Below are 16,002 nucleotides of genomic sequence, written 5' to 3'. Positions count from 1 at the left end.
GCTTGTAAGAAAGTATTTTACACAAAAAAACATACACCGCAATGATCAAAAGGCACTAGGTAAAGTACAGCTCAAGGATAAAAAGTCGCAGAACGATTAAAAGATGGGGTAGCACGGAGCTATCATGGACTATATACAGGCCGAGCCCACAATTAGAACATCACCTGATGACACTCGATAACGACACCAAACAAAACATTAATTCAACACACTTGAGAATGAATAAAAACCTGGGAGGATCTGCCAGAGGTGGGGGACAAGGGAGAAGGGGAAAGGAGACGAGAAGGAGGGGAGAGGAAGGGGGATGAGGTGGGGGTGAGCCGAAGGGATGGGAGAGGAAAACAGCCAAGGAGGGAGTGCAGAGACTCTGGGGAGGAAGGAGGAAAATCCACTCTGGGAGAAGGAGAGGAGAGGAAAATGGGGGCCCTGGGGAGTGGGGAAATAGGCCAGACTACAGTTGGTAGGAAGGGTAGATGTCACGGCAAAGTTCAGCATTTGTGAGGGGAAGATGTTAGAAGTTTCTTGGATGGAGGAGATGGAGGGTGTGGAGGTGGAAAGAGGGAGGGATACAGTGATAGAAGCATGGCAACAGGTGAAGGGTGGAGAAGAAGGAGGAAACCAGGGGGTGGGGGGGGATCAAGACTGCAGACAGTGTGAAGGATGCAGAGATGTGAGAGGAAAGGGAGGAGGTGGGGGAATGGAATGAGATCATACAGAAGTCGTGTGGGGGAAGGAAGGCAGATACGGAAGGCAAGGTGGAGCACATGGTGTTCTAGGATTTGTAGTGACTTATAAAAGGGGAGTGGGGGGGAGGGGGCAGAGATCCACACAACGTTGGCATAACAGAGGATATAACGATGGCTGCCAAATTAGTCTTATAAAGGAAGAAGACGAAATAAAATTCGAGAGTGTGTATGTAGTCCTGTTTCTCATATTCCATTCTATATTTGATCCAGAAAAAAGAATAAAAATAAAAATGAAACAGGAGCAGTAGAACAACTATTGTACAAGCCCTCTCTCCATTGTTGTGAAATTTATTCAAGATGGGTGATCCAACATGGCGGTAATAGATATGGCAACATGGCAATGACGTCATGGCAATGACAGGATAAGTTTCTAGTTACTCAGTGGTTTACAGCATGCTCCATCTCGCTAAAGTAACAGGTTTATAGAGAAATAATTTCCAGTCTATATCTTCAGAATTATGTTGCACAAGCGATACTGTTATGCAACTGATGTTGTCATGTGCTGGATATTGAAAGCATCGCGAAAATGGTACGATATTCTGACAAAAAATGTGAAATTACATATGTTCTTGTAATCCCAGAGTGTGGAGATGGGTGTAGAAAAGAAAGCAAGCAAGCAGGTCAACAGTATTGCGTTTGTGCCAAGGGGAGCAGACCCTGAGTTTGTACAACAGTTCTGAGAGCGACTTCGGTCCATTGAGGTCGATATGGTAATGCAAAAGATTCCGGAATAGTCCCCCATTCGGATCTCCAGGAGGGGATTGCCAAGGGGGAGGTTACCATGAGAAAAAGATTGAGTAATCAACGAAAGGATAATGTTCTACGAGTCGGGGCGTGGAATGTCAGAAGCTTGAACGTGGTAGGAAAACTAGAAAATCTGAAAAGGGAAATGCAAAGGCTCAATCTAGATATAGTAGGGGTCAGTGAAGTGAAGTGGAAGGAAGACAAGGATTTCTGGTCAGATGAGTATCGGGCAATATCAACAGCAGCAGAAAATGGTATAACAAGTGTAGGATTAGTTATGAAGAGGAAGGTAGGGCAGAGGGTGTGTTACTGTGAACAGTTCAGTGACCGGGTTTTCTAATCAGAATCGACAGCAGACCAACACCGACAACGATAGTTCAGGTATACATGCCGACGTCGCAATCTGAAGATGAACAGATAGAGAAAGTGTATGAGGATATTGAAAGGCTAATGCAGTATGTAAAGGGGGACAAAAATCTAATAGTCATGGACGACTGGAATGCAGTTGTAGGGGAAGGAGTAGAAGAAAAGGTTACAGGAGAATATGGGCTTGGGTCAAGGAATGAAAGAGGTGAAAGACTAATTGAGTTCTGTAACAAGTTTCAGCTAGTAATAGCGAATACCCTATTCAAGAATCACAAGAGGAGGAGATATACTTGGAAAAGGCCGGGACATACGGGAAGATTTCAATTAGATTACATCATGGTCAGACAGAGATTCCGAAATCAGATACTGGATTGTAAGGCGTACCCAGGAGCAGATATAGACTCAGATCACAATATAGTAGTGATGAAGAGTAGGTTGAAGTTCAAGATATTAGTCAGGAAGAATCAATACGCAAAGAAGTGGGATACGGAAGTTCTAAGGAATGACGAGATACGTTTGAAGTTGTCTAACGCTGTAGATACAGCAATAAGGAATAGCGCAGTAGGCAGCACAGTTGAAGAGGAATGGACATCTCTAAAAAGGGCCATCACAGAAGTTCGGAAGGAAAACATAGGTACAAAGAAGGTAGCTGCGAAGAAAACATGGGTAACACAAGAAATACTTCAGTTGATTGATGAAAGGAGGAAGTACAAACATGTTCCCGGAAAATCTGGAATACAGAAATACAAGTCGCTGAGGAAAGAAATAAATAGGAAGTGCAGGGAAGCTAAGACGAAATGGCTGCAGGAAAAATGTGAAGACATCGAAAAAGATATGATTGTCGGAAGGACAGACTCAGCATACAGGAAAGTCAAAACAGCCTTTGGTGACATTAAAAGCAACGGTGGTAACATTAAGAGTGCAACGGGAATTCCACTGTTAAATGCAGAGGAGAGAGCAGATAGGTGGAAAGAATACATTGAAAGCCTCTATGAGGGTGAAGATTTGTCCGATGTGATAGAAGAAGAAACAGGGGTCGATGTAGAAGAGATAGGGGATCCAGTATTAGAATCGGAATTTAAAAGAGCTTTGGGGGACTTACGGTAAAATAAGGCAGAAGGGATAGATAACATTCCATCAGAATTTCTAAAATCATTAGGGGAAGTGGCAACAAAACGACTATTCACGTTGGTGTGTAGAATATATGACTCTGGCGACATACCATCTGACTTTCGGAAAAGCATCATCCACACAATTCCGAAGACGGCAAGAGCTGACAAGTGCGAGAATTATCGCACAATCAGCTTAACAGCTCATGCATCGAAGCTGCTTACAAGAATAATATACAGAAGAATGGAAAAGAAAATTGAGAATGCGCTAGGTGACGATCAGTTAGGCTTTAGGAAAAGTAAAGGCACAAGAGAGGCAATTCTGACGTTACGGCTAACAATGGAAGCAAGGCTGAAGAAAAATCAAGACACTTTCATAGGGTTTGTCGACCTCGAAAAAGTGTTCGACAATATAAAATGGTGCAAGCTGTTCGAGATTCTGAAAAAAGTAGGGGTAAGCTATAGGGAGAGACGGGTTATATACAATATGTACAACAACCAAGAGGGAATAATAAGAGTGGACGATCAAGAACGAAGTGCTCGTATTAAGAAGGGTGTAAGACAAGGCTGTAGCCTTTCGCCCCTACTCTTCAATCTGTACATCGAGGAAGCAATGATGGAAATAAAAGAAAGGTTCAGGAGTGGAATTAAAATACAAGGTGAAAGGATATCAATGATACGATTCGCTGATGACACTGCTGTCCTGAGTGAAAGTGAAGAAGAATTAAATGATCTGCTGAACGGAATAAACAGTCTAATGAGTACACAGTGTGGTTAGAGAGTAAATCGGAGAAAGACGAAGGTAATGAAAAGTAGTAGAAATGAGAAGAGCGAGAAACTTAACATCAGGATTGATGGTCACGAAGTCAATGAAGTTAAGAAATTCTGCTACCTAGGCAGTATAATAACCAATGACGGACGGAGCAAGGAGGACATCAAAAGCAGACTCGCTATGGCAAAAAAGGCATTGCTGGCCCAGAGAAGTCTACTAATATCAAATACCGGCCTTAATTTGAGGAAGAAATTTCTGAATATGTACGTCTGGAGTACAGCATTGTATGGTAGTGAAACATGGACTGTGGGAAAACCGGAACAGAAGAGAATCGAAGCATTTGAGATGTAGTGCTATAGACGAATGTTGAAAATTAGGTGGACTGATAAGGTAAGGAATGAGGAGGTTCTACGCAGAATCGGAGAGGAAAGGAATATGTGGAAAACATTGATAAGGAGAAGAGACAGGATGATAGGACATCTGCTAAGACATGAGGGAATGACTTCCATGGTGCTAGAGGGAGCTGTAGAGGGCAAAAACTGTAGAGGAAGACAGAGATTGGAATACGTCAAGCAAATAATTGAGGACGTAGGTTGCAAGTGCTACTCTGAGATGAAGAGGTTAGCACAGCGGAGGAATTCGTGGCGGGCCGCATCAAACCAGTCAGTAGACTGATGACGCAAAACAAGGTCATGCTTGGGAGGGGTTGATGACCGCCCTACCTTACGGGAAATATCTAGTGCAGTGAGGGGTATACCTACAGTGCATGTGCTTTTGCTACCTGTCTTCGCAGTACATGTGTGAGTGTCTGGCGGTCTATAGCTATAGGAATGATGTAAAATGGACGATTTTGTATGGCACACGATACGATTTGTATGTTTACTACATCGACACAGTGCATGGTGATATATTGCCAGGTTGGAAATTGGTTTCATGCTCTAATATTCAAGCTCCTGCCATCAGTGGCAGAGTGGTGTAATTGAGTAAGAGTCTTTCTGTATTTGACGATCTGTAGGCCACTTTGCAGTGTTTAATTGTCAGTGCAAAATAGTGATATGCACAAAACAGTTTTTTGCCACTGGAAGTCTCATCTGCAGAAAGAGATAAAAAGCCAGACAGTTATTCTACACTGGTGGCGTCAGTAATTCAGCGGGTAAATACAATAAGAGCCAATCATAGTGATCCATTCATTCACAAACCATATTTTGTGCTGGAATGTAGGAACCTGTACATAGAGGTGAGATCGTTTGCGGTTCAGAGATGTTTGTTGAAAGCAGATCCTAACCATTTCCAGGAAGGGTAACTCATGATGGACAGGGTACCACATTAGGACCATTAGGGGGAATGCATTTGGCGTTATTCTGCGCTATTTTCGTAAACAGGTTCTGTTAGGGCAAAAATTTCCATGGAGACAAGCTGAGACATCACGAAAGCACCTACAAAAGCGACCGTTAACTATTTCTCGGACACTATACAATCTCCAAGAGGTTGACTTGGCTCTTATTTTACATAGCCATGTGACATCAGTATAACACTGAGAACCTTTTAGATGCACATACAATGGTGCGTAAGTACGAGAGCATTTCGCAGTGATGCGTCAGCCGTGCTTGACTGGTTAACGTATGCACAGCTACATGCAGCTTGCATTTTCCGTTAGGATTGCCAGGAACAATTCAGCCTATGCTATTCTGGGAAGCAATGGAACGTATTTCTGCAGTGTCTGCGAGGGAGAGTTGCTCGGCAATTAGGTCTTCACTGGACTGCAGGTAGAGAGAGGGATCGAGCCAGCAACGGTGAACACGTGCGCACGGTCCAGAGGGTGACTTTTCGCTTATTTATACAGACATGTGACATCAGTATAACACTCGAAGAACCGCAAATATCCGAAAATAGACACGTCTTTCACCTGCCGTCGGCAGCAGTAATGGCTCATGCACTGGCGCTGGCTTCCGTCCGGCTGGCACAGAAAAGTGCATGCATGCATTGGAACAGTTTGATAATACGTTTCGTTTTTTTATGTGCACTGAGTTTTTGTGCACTACATTATTTTCAGGTGTTTAAGCGTTGTCAGCATGTTTGAGTAGCGTTACACATGCATTAATTTTTGACAGTGTATGTGTTGTTTTCGTGTCTGTTGCATTATTTTGTGAACAGGTGTGCAGTGCATGATTTCGACAGTTGATGATTAGCAAGCGTGTTTGAAGAGCCTTTCACATGTCTTATTTTGACAATTTAGGAGTTGTTTGCGTCTCTGCACATCAGTGTACTGCATTATTTCGGTGATTTACAGGTAGTTTGCCTGTCTGCAGACTATTTACTGTGACCCGAAGCACATCAGGGCGAGTGTTTTTTATCAGTGGAATCAATGAATTTGTCACTAAATAATTTTTCTCTCCAGCAGCCCAGCACGAGCTAAGTATCTTTCTGCAATTTTTCCCCTACCCCAGACCGCCATCTAGGGTTACATCATGGGAGGGGTGACTTTGCCTCTGGTGGCAGTTCTGTGTACTAGGTCAGTTGGACTCCGGAACTAATGGTGAACACTGTGGATGGAAGTACTGAATCAAATCCTTTAAATAAAAACGGCCTGCAAAATAAAGACTTACGTCCATCGTATCCAGCACAGACTGAGTCCTTTTCCCGCCAACTGCTAGGAAGAGGTCACAGTCAGGTGACTTAGGATAGTCAAGGTAGCCCAAGTTACCTATTTTATACATCTACATCTACATCTACATCTTCATCTACATCCATACTCCGCAAGTCACCTGACGGTGTGTAGCGGAGGGTACTTTGAGTACCTCTATCGGTTCTCCCTTCTATTCCAGTCTCGTATTGTTCATGGAAAGAAAGATTGTCGGTATTCCTAATCTCTATGATTTTATCCTCATGGTCTCTTTGTGAGATATACGTAGGAGGGAGCAACATACTGCTTGACTCCTCGGTGAACGTATGTTCTTGAACTTCAACAAGAGCCCGTACCGAGCTACTGGAGTGTCTCTCCTGCAGAGTCTTCCACTGGAGTTTATCTATCATCTCCGTAACTTCATTTTCTGCGATTTTCTTAGGTTAGTGGAGGTAGCCATGGTGTGTTGCATTTCCCTTATGGAATTTGAACTTTGCGCCATTTTTTGAGGAGAGGAGGGGAGGGGAGAGGAGGGTTAAGTTAGTGGAGATAGCCCAATTGACATAATTTCCCACCAAAATTTGAACCTCCCACCATGATGTCATTGTGATGTAGCCGTATCTATCACCGCCATCTTGCATCCGCCATCTTGAACAAATTTGGCAACAGTGGAGAGTGGGGCTGAACATACTCTGTTCCACTACTAAGAGGAACTGAGGTGGAGTTACGAAAAGAAATAAATTGCAAGTATGTTTCATTACAGTAAATAACAACTTGATTTACAGTGGGAAGATAGTGAAGTGCAGCGATCGTCGCTAGATGGCACAGGCTGCTCATAGCTTCATGTTGCTTACTCTTGTCTACCTTTTTTTATTGTGCAGCGGTCTTTGTTGGAAAGAGCATCTTGGTGGCTCGAGTGTTGTGCGTCCACAAAGCTATGTAGATGAGGCGGCACTCTCGGTCTCTGTAAGCCTTCCGCATTGCGCGATAAGACCTTTAACGAGAATCTCAAGTGGCAGAAAATAAGTTCTTCGAAAATTTAGAAATAAAATATTTTACATTTGTATTGGATAGACAGGACGTACCTCTGAATCAAGATTCAAAGGACACACGCATACCTGCAATAAAACAGCTTTTTGTGATCATTTAAAAAATCAAAACATAGAAAAACGGACATAGGATACTATTTTAAAATTTCACTATCAAAAGTAGACATTTCGAGATTTTGGAGTAACTAGAAATTTTTGGCAATAACAGAAAGCTTCCTGATTGTGTTCTTAACAAACAAAGTGTCTTCAACCAAAACGAGCTATTTTATTTATAGGTGCTGAATAATGTTAACTAGATGACAGTGTCTTCTTGAAATATGTTCTAACATTTATGGAATAGTGATACTATCTTATGGAGTGAAGTAATACATTAACACTATAATCAGGTAATTTGGTAATGATAAACGTCGTGAGCACTTGATAATTATTAGTCTCTTTTGCGGTCCAATACAGAAATTACTGTGACAGAGAAATGGTGGAGAAGCCTAGAGAGCGTTATCTTCCATTTGAGCCTGTATGTTTGTCGTGTGTTCAATGGGGTCATAAAGTCGTTATGCGTTGCGATACAGAAACTCATGTACAATTATTTCATTGGGCTATTCATATGGCATACTGCTTTCAGATCTTGATTGGAGTAGAAGCTGCCGAAGAGCGCATGCCATGACGCAGCCATGGTTAGAACAGTAGGGCATTGCCTGTTCTAACATTTAGCAAGGATCCCTGTGATTAATTGCACATCTAACGATTGAGTTCACACACGAGGGGAATTTTTCGGTGTATGTGTTACTGTTTGTGTGTGTGTGAGGGGGGGGGGGAGGGGGGAGGGAAGGGGATGGTTGGCTCGAGAGGGTGGTTATGTTTTTATTTTAGTGCCTATAGTGTAAGATTAAGTGTTTATTGATTCTGGTTATATAGTGCCTCTTTGTTATTGTTTTAGTGCCTAACGTCATCAGTGAGTTATTACTTATAAATAATTTGCTAATTTATTACTTTCTTGTTCATTTGCAAGTGGTCTTTGTATGCAAAAGGTTTCCAATGATATTAGGAGTTTTCCGCTAAGGTTGTTCGTTGTGATAAGGTCCATGCGCTGTCATGTGTTAGATGGTTTGTGCTTACGCTTTGTTAGATGTTCTGATAAAATGGCTGTTTTCATTCGCAGATACGCCGATTTGCATTCTTGACATTCTGATTGGTGTATACCAGCTCCTTTGTACTTGTCTGGTTTTTCTAGTGGTGTTTGTAAATGAAACTGTAGTGTGTGTCTCGTTCTTGTTAAAATAACGGTGCTCAGAACAGGTTATCCGCTATTCTGGACGTCAATGGATCACCTGACGAATTTTTTAACAGACGATTGCAAAAAAGTTTGAAAACTTTGAACACACGATGTGTAATTCAGATTTCTTCCCAAATAATTTACATTTGTAGATAAACAGGTAAGAGAGTTTCCAGTCTTATGTAATTTGTGTGATAATGCATCTGATGTTATAAGATGTGGGAAGCCACCTAAGACCACACCGCTGTTGGTACACCAGGTATTATAAGCCAAAATAGCCATCAGCCTGTGGCCTGGATTAGCCATCTTTCCTGATACAGTACACGTTGCGCTTCCCGACATACATCTGTCTCAAGACTGGTTTAAGGGAAGTGAAAAACTTTGTTTCATTTTTTTAAGCTTTTTTCTCATTCCATCGTGTTCGCTGCGAAAGCCCATAGTTGGTTGAAATGAGGTATTATGACACAATGAATGATGTCACAAGGAATAATTTCACACTGAAGGGAGTGCCTCATGACAAGCGTTGCTCATTCTTCGTATATAGGGGGGAGTGTTGTACCTGGAGGATGGTGTACCTAAGAACATGTGATGCTTCCTGGTTGGTGTTTTAGTCTAGTGATTTATTTTAGAACCACATGAAGGACCGCAATAAACAGTTTCCGTCGTTTTCTATTCTTTGTGTTCTTTTGAGTCATGAGGGTGTGCTTTGTGCACGATTTGTAAATATTGATTTTGCACGTATTTATGGTGCTGCATAACACATTACAGCTCTTTAGAGGGTATTACTAGTTGTTCAGTTACAGAGCTTTGTGGAGAGTAAAATTCAGTGTATATTTAAAACTAGTTACATAAAGTGTGGGCGGTTAAGTCACACTACTTCGGTCGTGTACCATCTTATATTCCGAAGCGGGAGGTTTTCTACCATGGAACATGTGATATTTGCAATTGAACTGAGTTTCTTTAAAGTATTAATCATTTTACCTGTCTAGAGAATCGAAAATTGTTTTCGTTGCCTACGGATTCAGTTAAAAAATATTTCAAGCTAGTAACTGGTTGTGATCATAATTCTTCTAGTTATTAATTATTGGTGTGTAATAGATGAATAGTGTAAAACATAGACTGTTTAAAAATTGCATTCAGAAGTTTTTCTCGATTGCAACATTTCAAAATTTGAATGGGATATTAGTTCCTAGGTACATGAAAACGTTGTACCTTGGAACATTTTTTCACATTTGGAAAAACTTTGATTTTCCGGAGCAGGTTTTGTAATTTCAGAAAAAGGCTTCAGCACACATCAGAAAAATTCCATCATTTCAGAATGATATAAGAAAATATATTGAAGCCCTATTACAGAGGGCGGTTAAGCCACACTACTTCGGTCGTGTACCATCTTATATCCCGAAGCGGGAGATTTTCTACCATGGAACATGTGATATTTGCAAATGAACTGAGCCAAAGAAATGGTTGAAGTTACAACTGCGTCCTCTGTATCACCTGTTAATAGTTGTGTAGGTAAAGGTTGAAATATTATGGAACGTTTGATATTTCAGTGAAATAGGTAGGTGCAGAAGTAGTAAATGACCAGCCAGAGTATATGAAATTATTTGTAAATAAAGTAGTGGAGGATAAGACTGAATTAAAAACTTCCTACTGTACAACTCATTCTATTGCAATGGAGACTATTTCCATAGAAACTCTTTAAATTAATCTGCAGTGCCATCATACAGTCTGTATTAGTACTGTAAGACAAAATAATTTTGTAAAGTTAAGTCAGATTGGAGAACCGTCTGCTTTCTATCCAACAGCGGCTTTTGTTCGCCAACGTACATTTTAAAGTCACAGATTTATCGTCAGGGCTTCAGTTGCTAATTAAAGAGCTTGACTACCACGGGACTATGCCAGAAACTCATACCTGGGAATTATGGTGAATATTGTTGTGTGTGATGTTATATGAAGTTGGTTATATGTTGTTTATACTGTTATGTAACAGACTAGCCAAATTTGGTTCCTTGAAATTAATTCAGATCGGCTTTTTCCATACGTAAATCCCTCACTTATTTCCATATTCCAGAAGCTCTTCATTATTGAGTCTATGGTCAAAGATTCATTAGGCTACATTCCTCTTACGGGACATATAAATGAGAGGGGAGTGCTGAATTCTTGCACTGAAAGAACGTTTCTTTATTTTTGTGCATATAGAGAAAATAGATGCAGAGAGTTGCTAAAGTCCGTTAATACATCATGCTTATATGAAACCTGACGATGAGTTTCGTAACTATAAACATGTGATTTCGGAAACGAAGCGGCTACCGCGTCATTTTAATTAATGATGAATATGACTATTAAGTAGCAAGTGGTAGTATTATTAACTACGTCGCCGGCCGCGGTGGTCTCGCGGTTCTAGGCGCGCAGTCCGGAACCGTGCGACTGCTACGGTCGCAGGTTCGAATCCTGCCTCGGGCATGGATGTGTGTGATGTCCTTAGGTTAGTTAGGTTTAAGTAGTTCTAAGTTCTAGGGGACTGATGACCACAGCAGTTGAGTCCCATAGTGCTCAGAGCCATTTGAACCATTAACTACGTCACATTTATTCACTGTCTAATTCTTCAAATCATTGTCATCATTATTTCCGTTATGTCCTTTGCTTTACTCCTTCCCTTCTCTGTCTGACTAGTCGATCAAAATTAAATGCCCGTCGTCCAATAGAGACAAAAAATTTGTTTGCATTGTTTTACGTAAGGATGTAAGATTAAATTGCACTTTTCCCTGCGTTACTATACACCACTTCCATTCACACAAAGTGTTTGAAAATTGTGAACTGTGATAGCGGAGAAGAATATAGGGGTTGATAAATGTTGTACAAGTAAACAAATGAAAAAATACACTTCTTGTATACGTCAGTTACATACAACGCATACAACTCTGAAATGTTCAGTTCTATGGAAGTTACAGTGATGAGATATTACAAATGTAGTTTCTAGCCTATGAGCATAAACTTTATTATTACAAAATAAATGTCAGATTATTATGTACAAAACGTTAAATAAATTAATTACCGTTACACAATGAATATATTACATATTTACAGGTAATTTCTTGTGGTGCATGTCAGTTATTTCAGTTTACCAAAAAAAAAAAAAAAGAAAAGAAAAGAAAAGAAAGACAAAACTTCTTGCCTGTCCTTAGGAACGGCATGATTATAGTTTCATTAAGCTGACGGAGACCACGTAGAAGCAAAACTAGGGATGTTACAACACCATTCAGTGGCTGGTAAACCGCTCAACTGGCTGTCTGATAACCAAACGGCCAAACAGAATTTAATATAAGGTTTCCAAAAGATTAAAGTTCTCTAAATCGAAGTTTAATCACATGTATGGAATGTACATGAAGAATCCCCTATCTGTGGAATGGCTGGAGCTTCATCTGGCAAAGCAGTAAGAATCACACGTTCATCTGTTGCGTTTCTGTGGTCAAAAGTCTCTGACAATTAACATAGACTTTAACTGACCCATAAACCACATTCGTGTGGCAACTAGTTTTTAAGTTTCATTCTCTTTTCCCTCGAGCTTCTTCTTTTAAAACTACGTTATTAAGGAGGAGTAAATTACTGTATTGATTACGGAGATACTGTATCAAAATGCAACAGAAATTTCATTAAGTTATATCATTGACAAAGAACGAGCGCGTACAATAATTCTCAGTTACTAGAAACTGAATAACTTCACTGATTAGGGGTGTCTCTTCCTTTGATGCTTAAGCTCATTGCTGTCGTCTAAGTAGATTTGATGACGATATATGTCAGAAAATAAGAGCCCTATTTCAAGGTTTCAGACTGCAAACTTAAAAAAAACTGATGTTTTAGAACAGTTCTGCGTGCACAAATGCAGAACATTTGAGACGTTATCTTGTCCATTGACCATATGGTAAGTAACGGCTTGAATTAGCTGTTCCTTTTAGCAACATAACTGTATTCTTCTTGCTGCTGGTCGTCTTCTATGTCTGGGAATTTAAAGCCCTTACTTAGGCTGTGGTCCCTGGGCTGTTGTCCGGTAACAGACTGGACAGCTGGAATGTAGCCCTCCGTCTCGCCTGAAATTGTCGGGAATTTGATTCCCTTCCCTTTCAAGTTGCTGGCGCCGAAAGAGGTAAAGCGCACACCTTCTTCTATATCTTGAACGTCGTTTATGTATCCAGAATTTTCGTCAACTTCGTCTCTTGACGGAAACTTCATTTTCCTTCCACGTCTGCCACGATCACCGTTGTTGAAAACGTGAGCTTCTCCATATAGCGTGTCTCCCAGCGGCTCTGGACTCTCCGAATTGTATGGGAACCTCAGTGACTTCCCGGAGTTTCTGCAACATAGTTATCAACGTACCAGAATACTTGGAGTCTGCTTGTTTGATTATGTGAAACTACTTAAAACAATGTGCGCATGTAAGTTAGATAATGCAGGGCAAACAAGATTTAAAGACACAGAGAGAAAGTAAACCAGGAATATCAACAGACTGCTAGTTCCCGAATATGTTTAATTTAACACACTTCCAAGGTTCTTAGAGCTATGTGGCCTACCGTGAATGATCATTTCAGTTTTCAAGTGAATGTTTATTTTGTTTTCAACCAAACATGTTTCACCTGTTCGTATTTGGCATCATCAGTGGCCTATAAAACAAAACATAATCGTTTTACTGTACATCGTTTGTTACGACACATGTAGTATTTCCTGACACGACACTGCATTTAGGTTATCTTACTGTCTGCAGTTATATGTTTGTGATCCATCGCTTACTTTTATGTTTCTTATTGTTTCCGGGCGCCCATTGGCTCTTGTGTAGACACTACAATACACAGTGTAAGTTTATAGTTGGATGTGTGTCACTATAACGCGTTTACTACAGGGTTGAGTGAGGGATCATGCGACTTGTAGAGGGTAGCGGCGGAAAGGGATGTTGTGATGGTGAGGGTTGGCTGGTCGGAGGTATAACAGTCTGGATAGTCTTCCCTGCCCCCCCCCCCCCCTCTCTCTCACTCAGTGTGTGTGCGTGTTTTATTATTTTTCAAATTTTTTATTGTAAGCTGTGAATTTATTCCAATCATGTACTGCTATTAATTTTTTGGTCAATGAGCATATCCGCTTTTCTTTATGGCTGTCTGTGTGAAAACCTCTTCTTGAAGAGTAAACATGCCCTTTCTTTTAGTATTTTTGCATAGGACTGCAATAAATGTTTTAATCATAGGGTGGAGGTGATTTTCTCCTGTTAGATGTTCGATGTAAGTCGGAGTCTTCATGTGTTCTTTGTACTTGATATTAAAATTTCTTGCGGGTGTCCTGTTATAGTTGGAGTTGCAATTATTAAACTTTAATTCATATATTCCTAATCAGTTCCAGATCTTTTTCTTTTCCTTCACTGTTATTAATTTCTGTTGTATTGTGCTGTTTGTATTGAAGGAGAGTTTTCTGGTGTGAATGTCGACTGTGTTAGTAGATCTCAAGTATCTTCCGCAGTGGGAGGGGGGAAGAGTAAGAGGAGCCCACACGTTCCCTAATGTTTACGTATGTTTGTCTGTTGCTGATCGTCTTCTACTTGAGCGGTCTTTCTAACAATTGCGTTTCTGCTTTACTCAGTTGTTTGTCTGTGGTATTATATACATGATAAACATAACTCAAATCGGACCTGAGGTATAATGGCTGGAAACAATAAAAATAGACAAGGGTTCGAACTTCATTAGTGGCAACTATTTATTTACAGCTCACAAAAAAAGATACGTGTTTCAAAGTGTTACTAACCTTCAAAGTAGTCACCAGCATTGTGTATAGCCCGTTGCCAGCTATGTGGAAGTCGTAGGGACTCTCAGCAGTGCCAGTTGTGTTGACAGTTCGAGCGGCGCGGTCTCTTGCCCGATTCTGAAACGAATGCCTTGAAGTGTTTCTTTCAGTTTAGAAATCGAGTTGCACTCATGAGGGCTTAAGTCAGGGGAGTGCAGGAGGTCGTATAGCACTTAGCAGTCCCATCAGTCAAACAAATCAGTAACAGCGTGCACTGTATGTGATTGAGCACAAAATGATGGTCAGTTCCTGCAAAAAGTGTAATCACTTCTATCTCTAAGCTGGTCATAGGTCGTGTTCCAAAAACGAACAGCATAGAGACAGAAGGGATGACACTTTCTGCATCATTTTGCGGGACAATGCTCAAGCACATACAGTGCAAGTTGTTACTGATTTGTTCGACTGATGAGGTTGCTAAGTGATATATCACCTACTGCACTCCCGTGACTCAAGCCCTCGAGAGTTTAATTCCATTTCTAAACTGAAGGATACACTTCACAGCATTCGCCTAAGAACTACTATAAATTCGTCGGGCAATAGACTGCACCGTTCAAGCTGTCTACACAACTGGTACTGCTAGGAGTATCTTACGACTTCCACATCGCTGGCAATGTGTTATACACAATGCTGGTGACCACTTTGGTCAGTAAAACTTCGAAGTACGTATCTATTTTGGACTAGCTGTAAATAAATAGTTGACACTATTAAAGTTCCAACCCTCGTAATTACTATACTGCAGCTTTGCTCACGAAGTTGGTACAAATGCTCATTGTGTTTCATATTCCTATAAAATTTCATGAGGGTTCTTAGTGGGGCCAGAATATATCATTTTGAATGAGAAGTCGTGTTTAGAATCATTGTTTCCGTGTTTCCCGAACAAGTACAAAATAAAGCGTCCCACTCTTCACATGCTTTGTGTGGAAGATCTATATTATCTTTCTGAAATTCTCTGTATCAAGACATTTTGTAATAAACTAAATAATGTGCTAACAACAATGGTGATCAAAGTCATGGAAGGGGAACAGGGTTCGGCCCAGTCCTCTGAGAATATACAACGAACACACAATGTGACACATGAATAATGCACATTTCTTCATACCAACTAAATTATTTGATAAAAAAATCTAAGGAATTCCAGAGTTACAGTATATTACGAATGTTCTTCCACCCAACCAAAATGGAAGAGTCGATAGCATTTTCTTACATTTCCTGCATCACAGGACGAAGTAATACCTGCTTGGGTGTCACTAAAGGCTTTTAAAATCTTCGAAGCGTGTTTAAAAACATCCTGTATTTACTCCAATTTAGTATACTTATATGAAAACTGTTCTTGTTGGTAACGACATGATTACGAGTAATAGCAATGTGTCAGGGAGATGAAACTTAGATCCGAATTTTCGCTTGGAATCTATGCTTAAAAACCCTCCCTACAAGGAATTAAGAGAAACTGTGCTGCTTATACTTGAGGCATAGGTGTGCAATTGGATGATCTTTGAA

At 40.6% G+C, this 16,002-nt stretch overlaps 1 protein-coding gene across 1 annotated transcript in view; it reads right to left on the bottom strand.

The window, feature by feature from the left end:
- Positions 1-11,550: 11,550 nt before the first annotated feature.
- Positions 11,551-16,002, bottom strand: part of LOC126298427 (uncharacterized) — a 78,915-nt gene continuing 74,463 nt past the window's right edge. The window contains exon 5 of the mRNA XM_049989755.1: positions 11,551-13,033. Within this exon, the coding sequence (XP_049845712.1) occupies positions 12,622-13,033 (412 nt within the window). The 3' untranslated portion in view covers positions 11,551-12,621. The remainder of the gene's footprint in view (positions 13,034-16,002) is intronic.

The sequence above is a fragment of the Schistocerca gregaria genome, chromosome X (genome assembly GCF_023897955.1).
Source record: "Schistocerca gregaria isolate iqSchGreg1 chromosome X, iqSchGreg1.2, whole genome shotgun sequence".
Lineage (NCBI taxonomy): Eukaryota > Metazoa > Arthropoda > Insecta > Orthoptera > Acrididae > Schistocerca > Schistocerca gregaria.
This window is presented reverse-complemented; position numbering and strand designations above follow the sequence as displayed.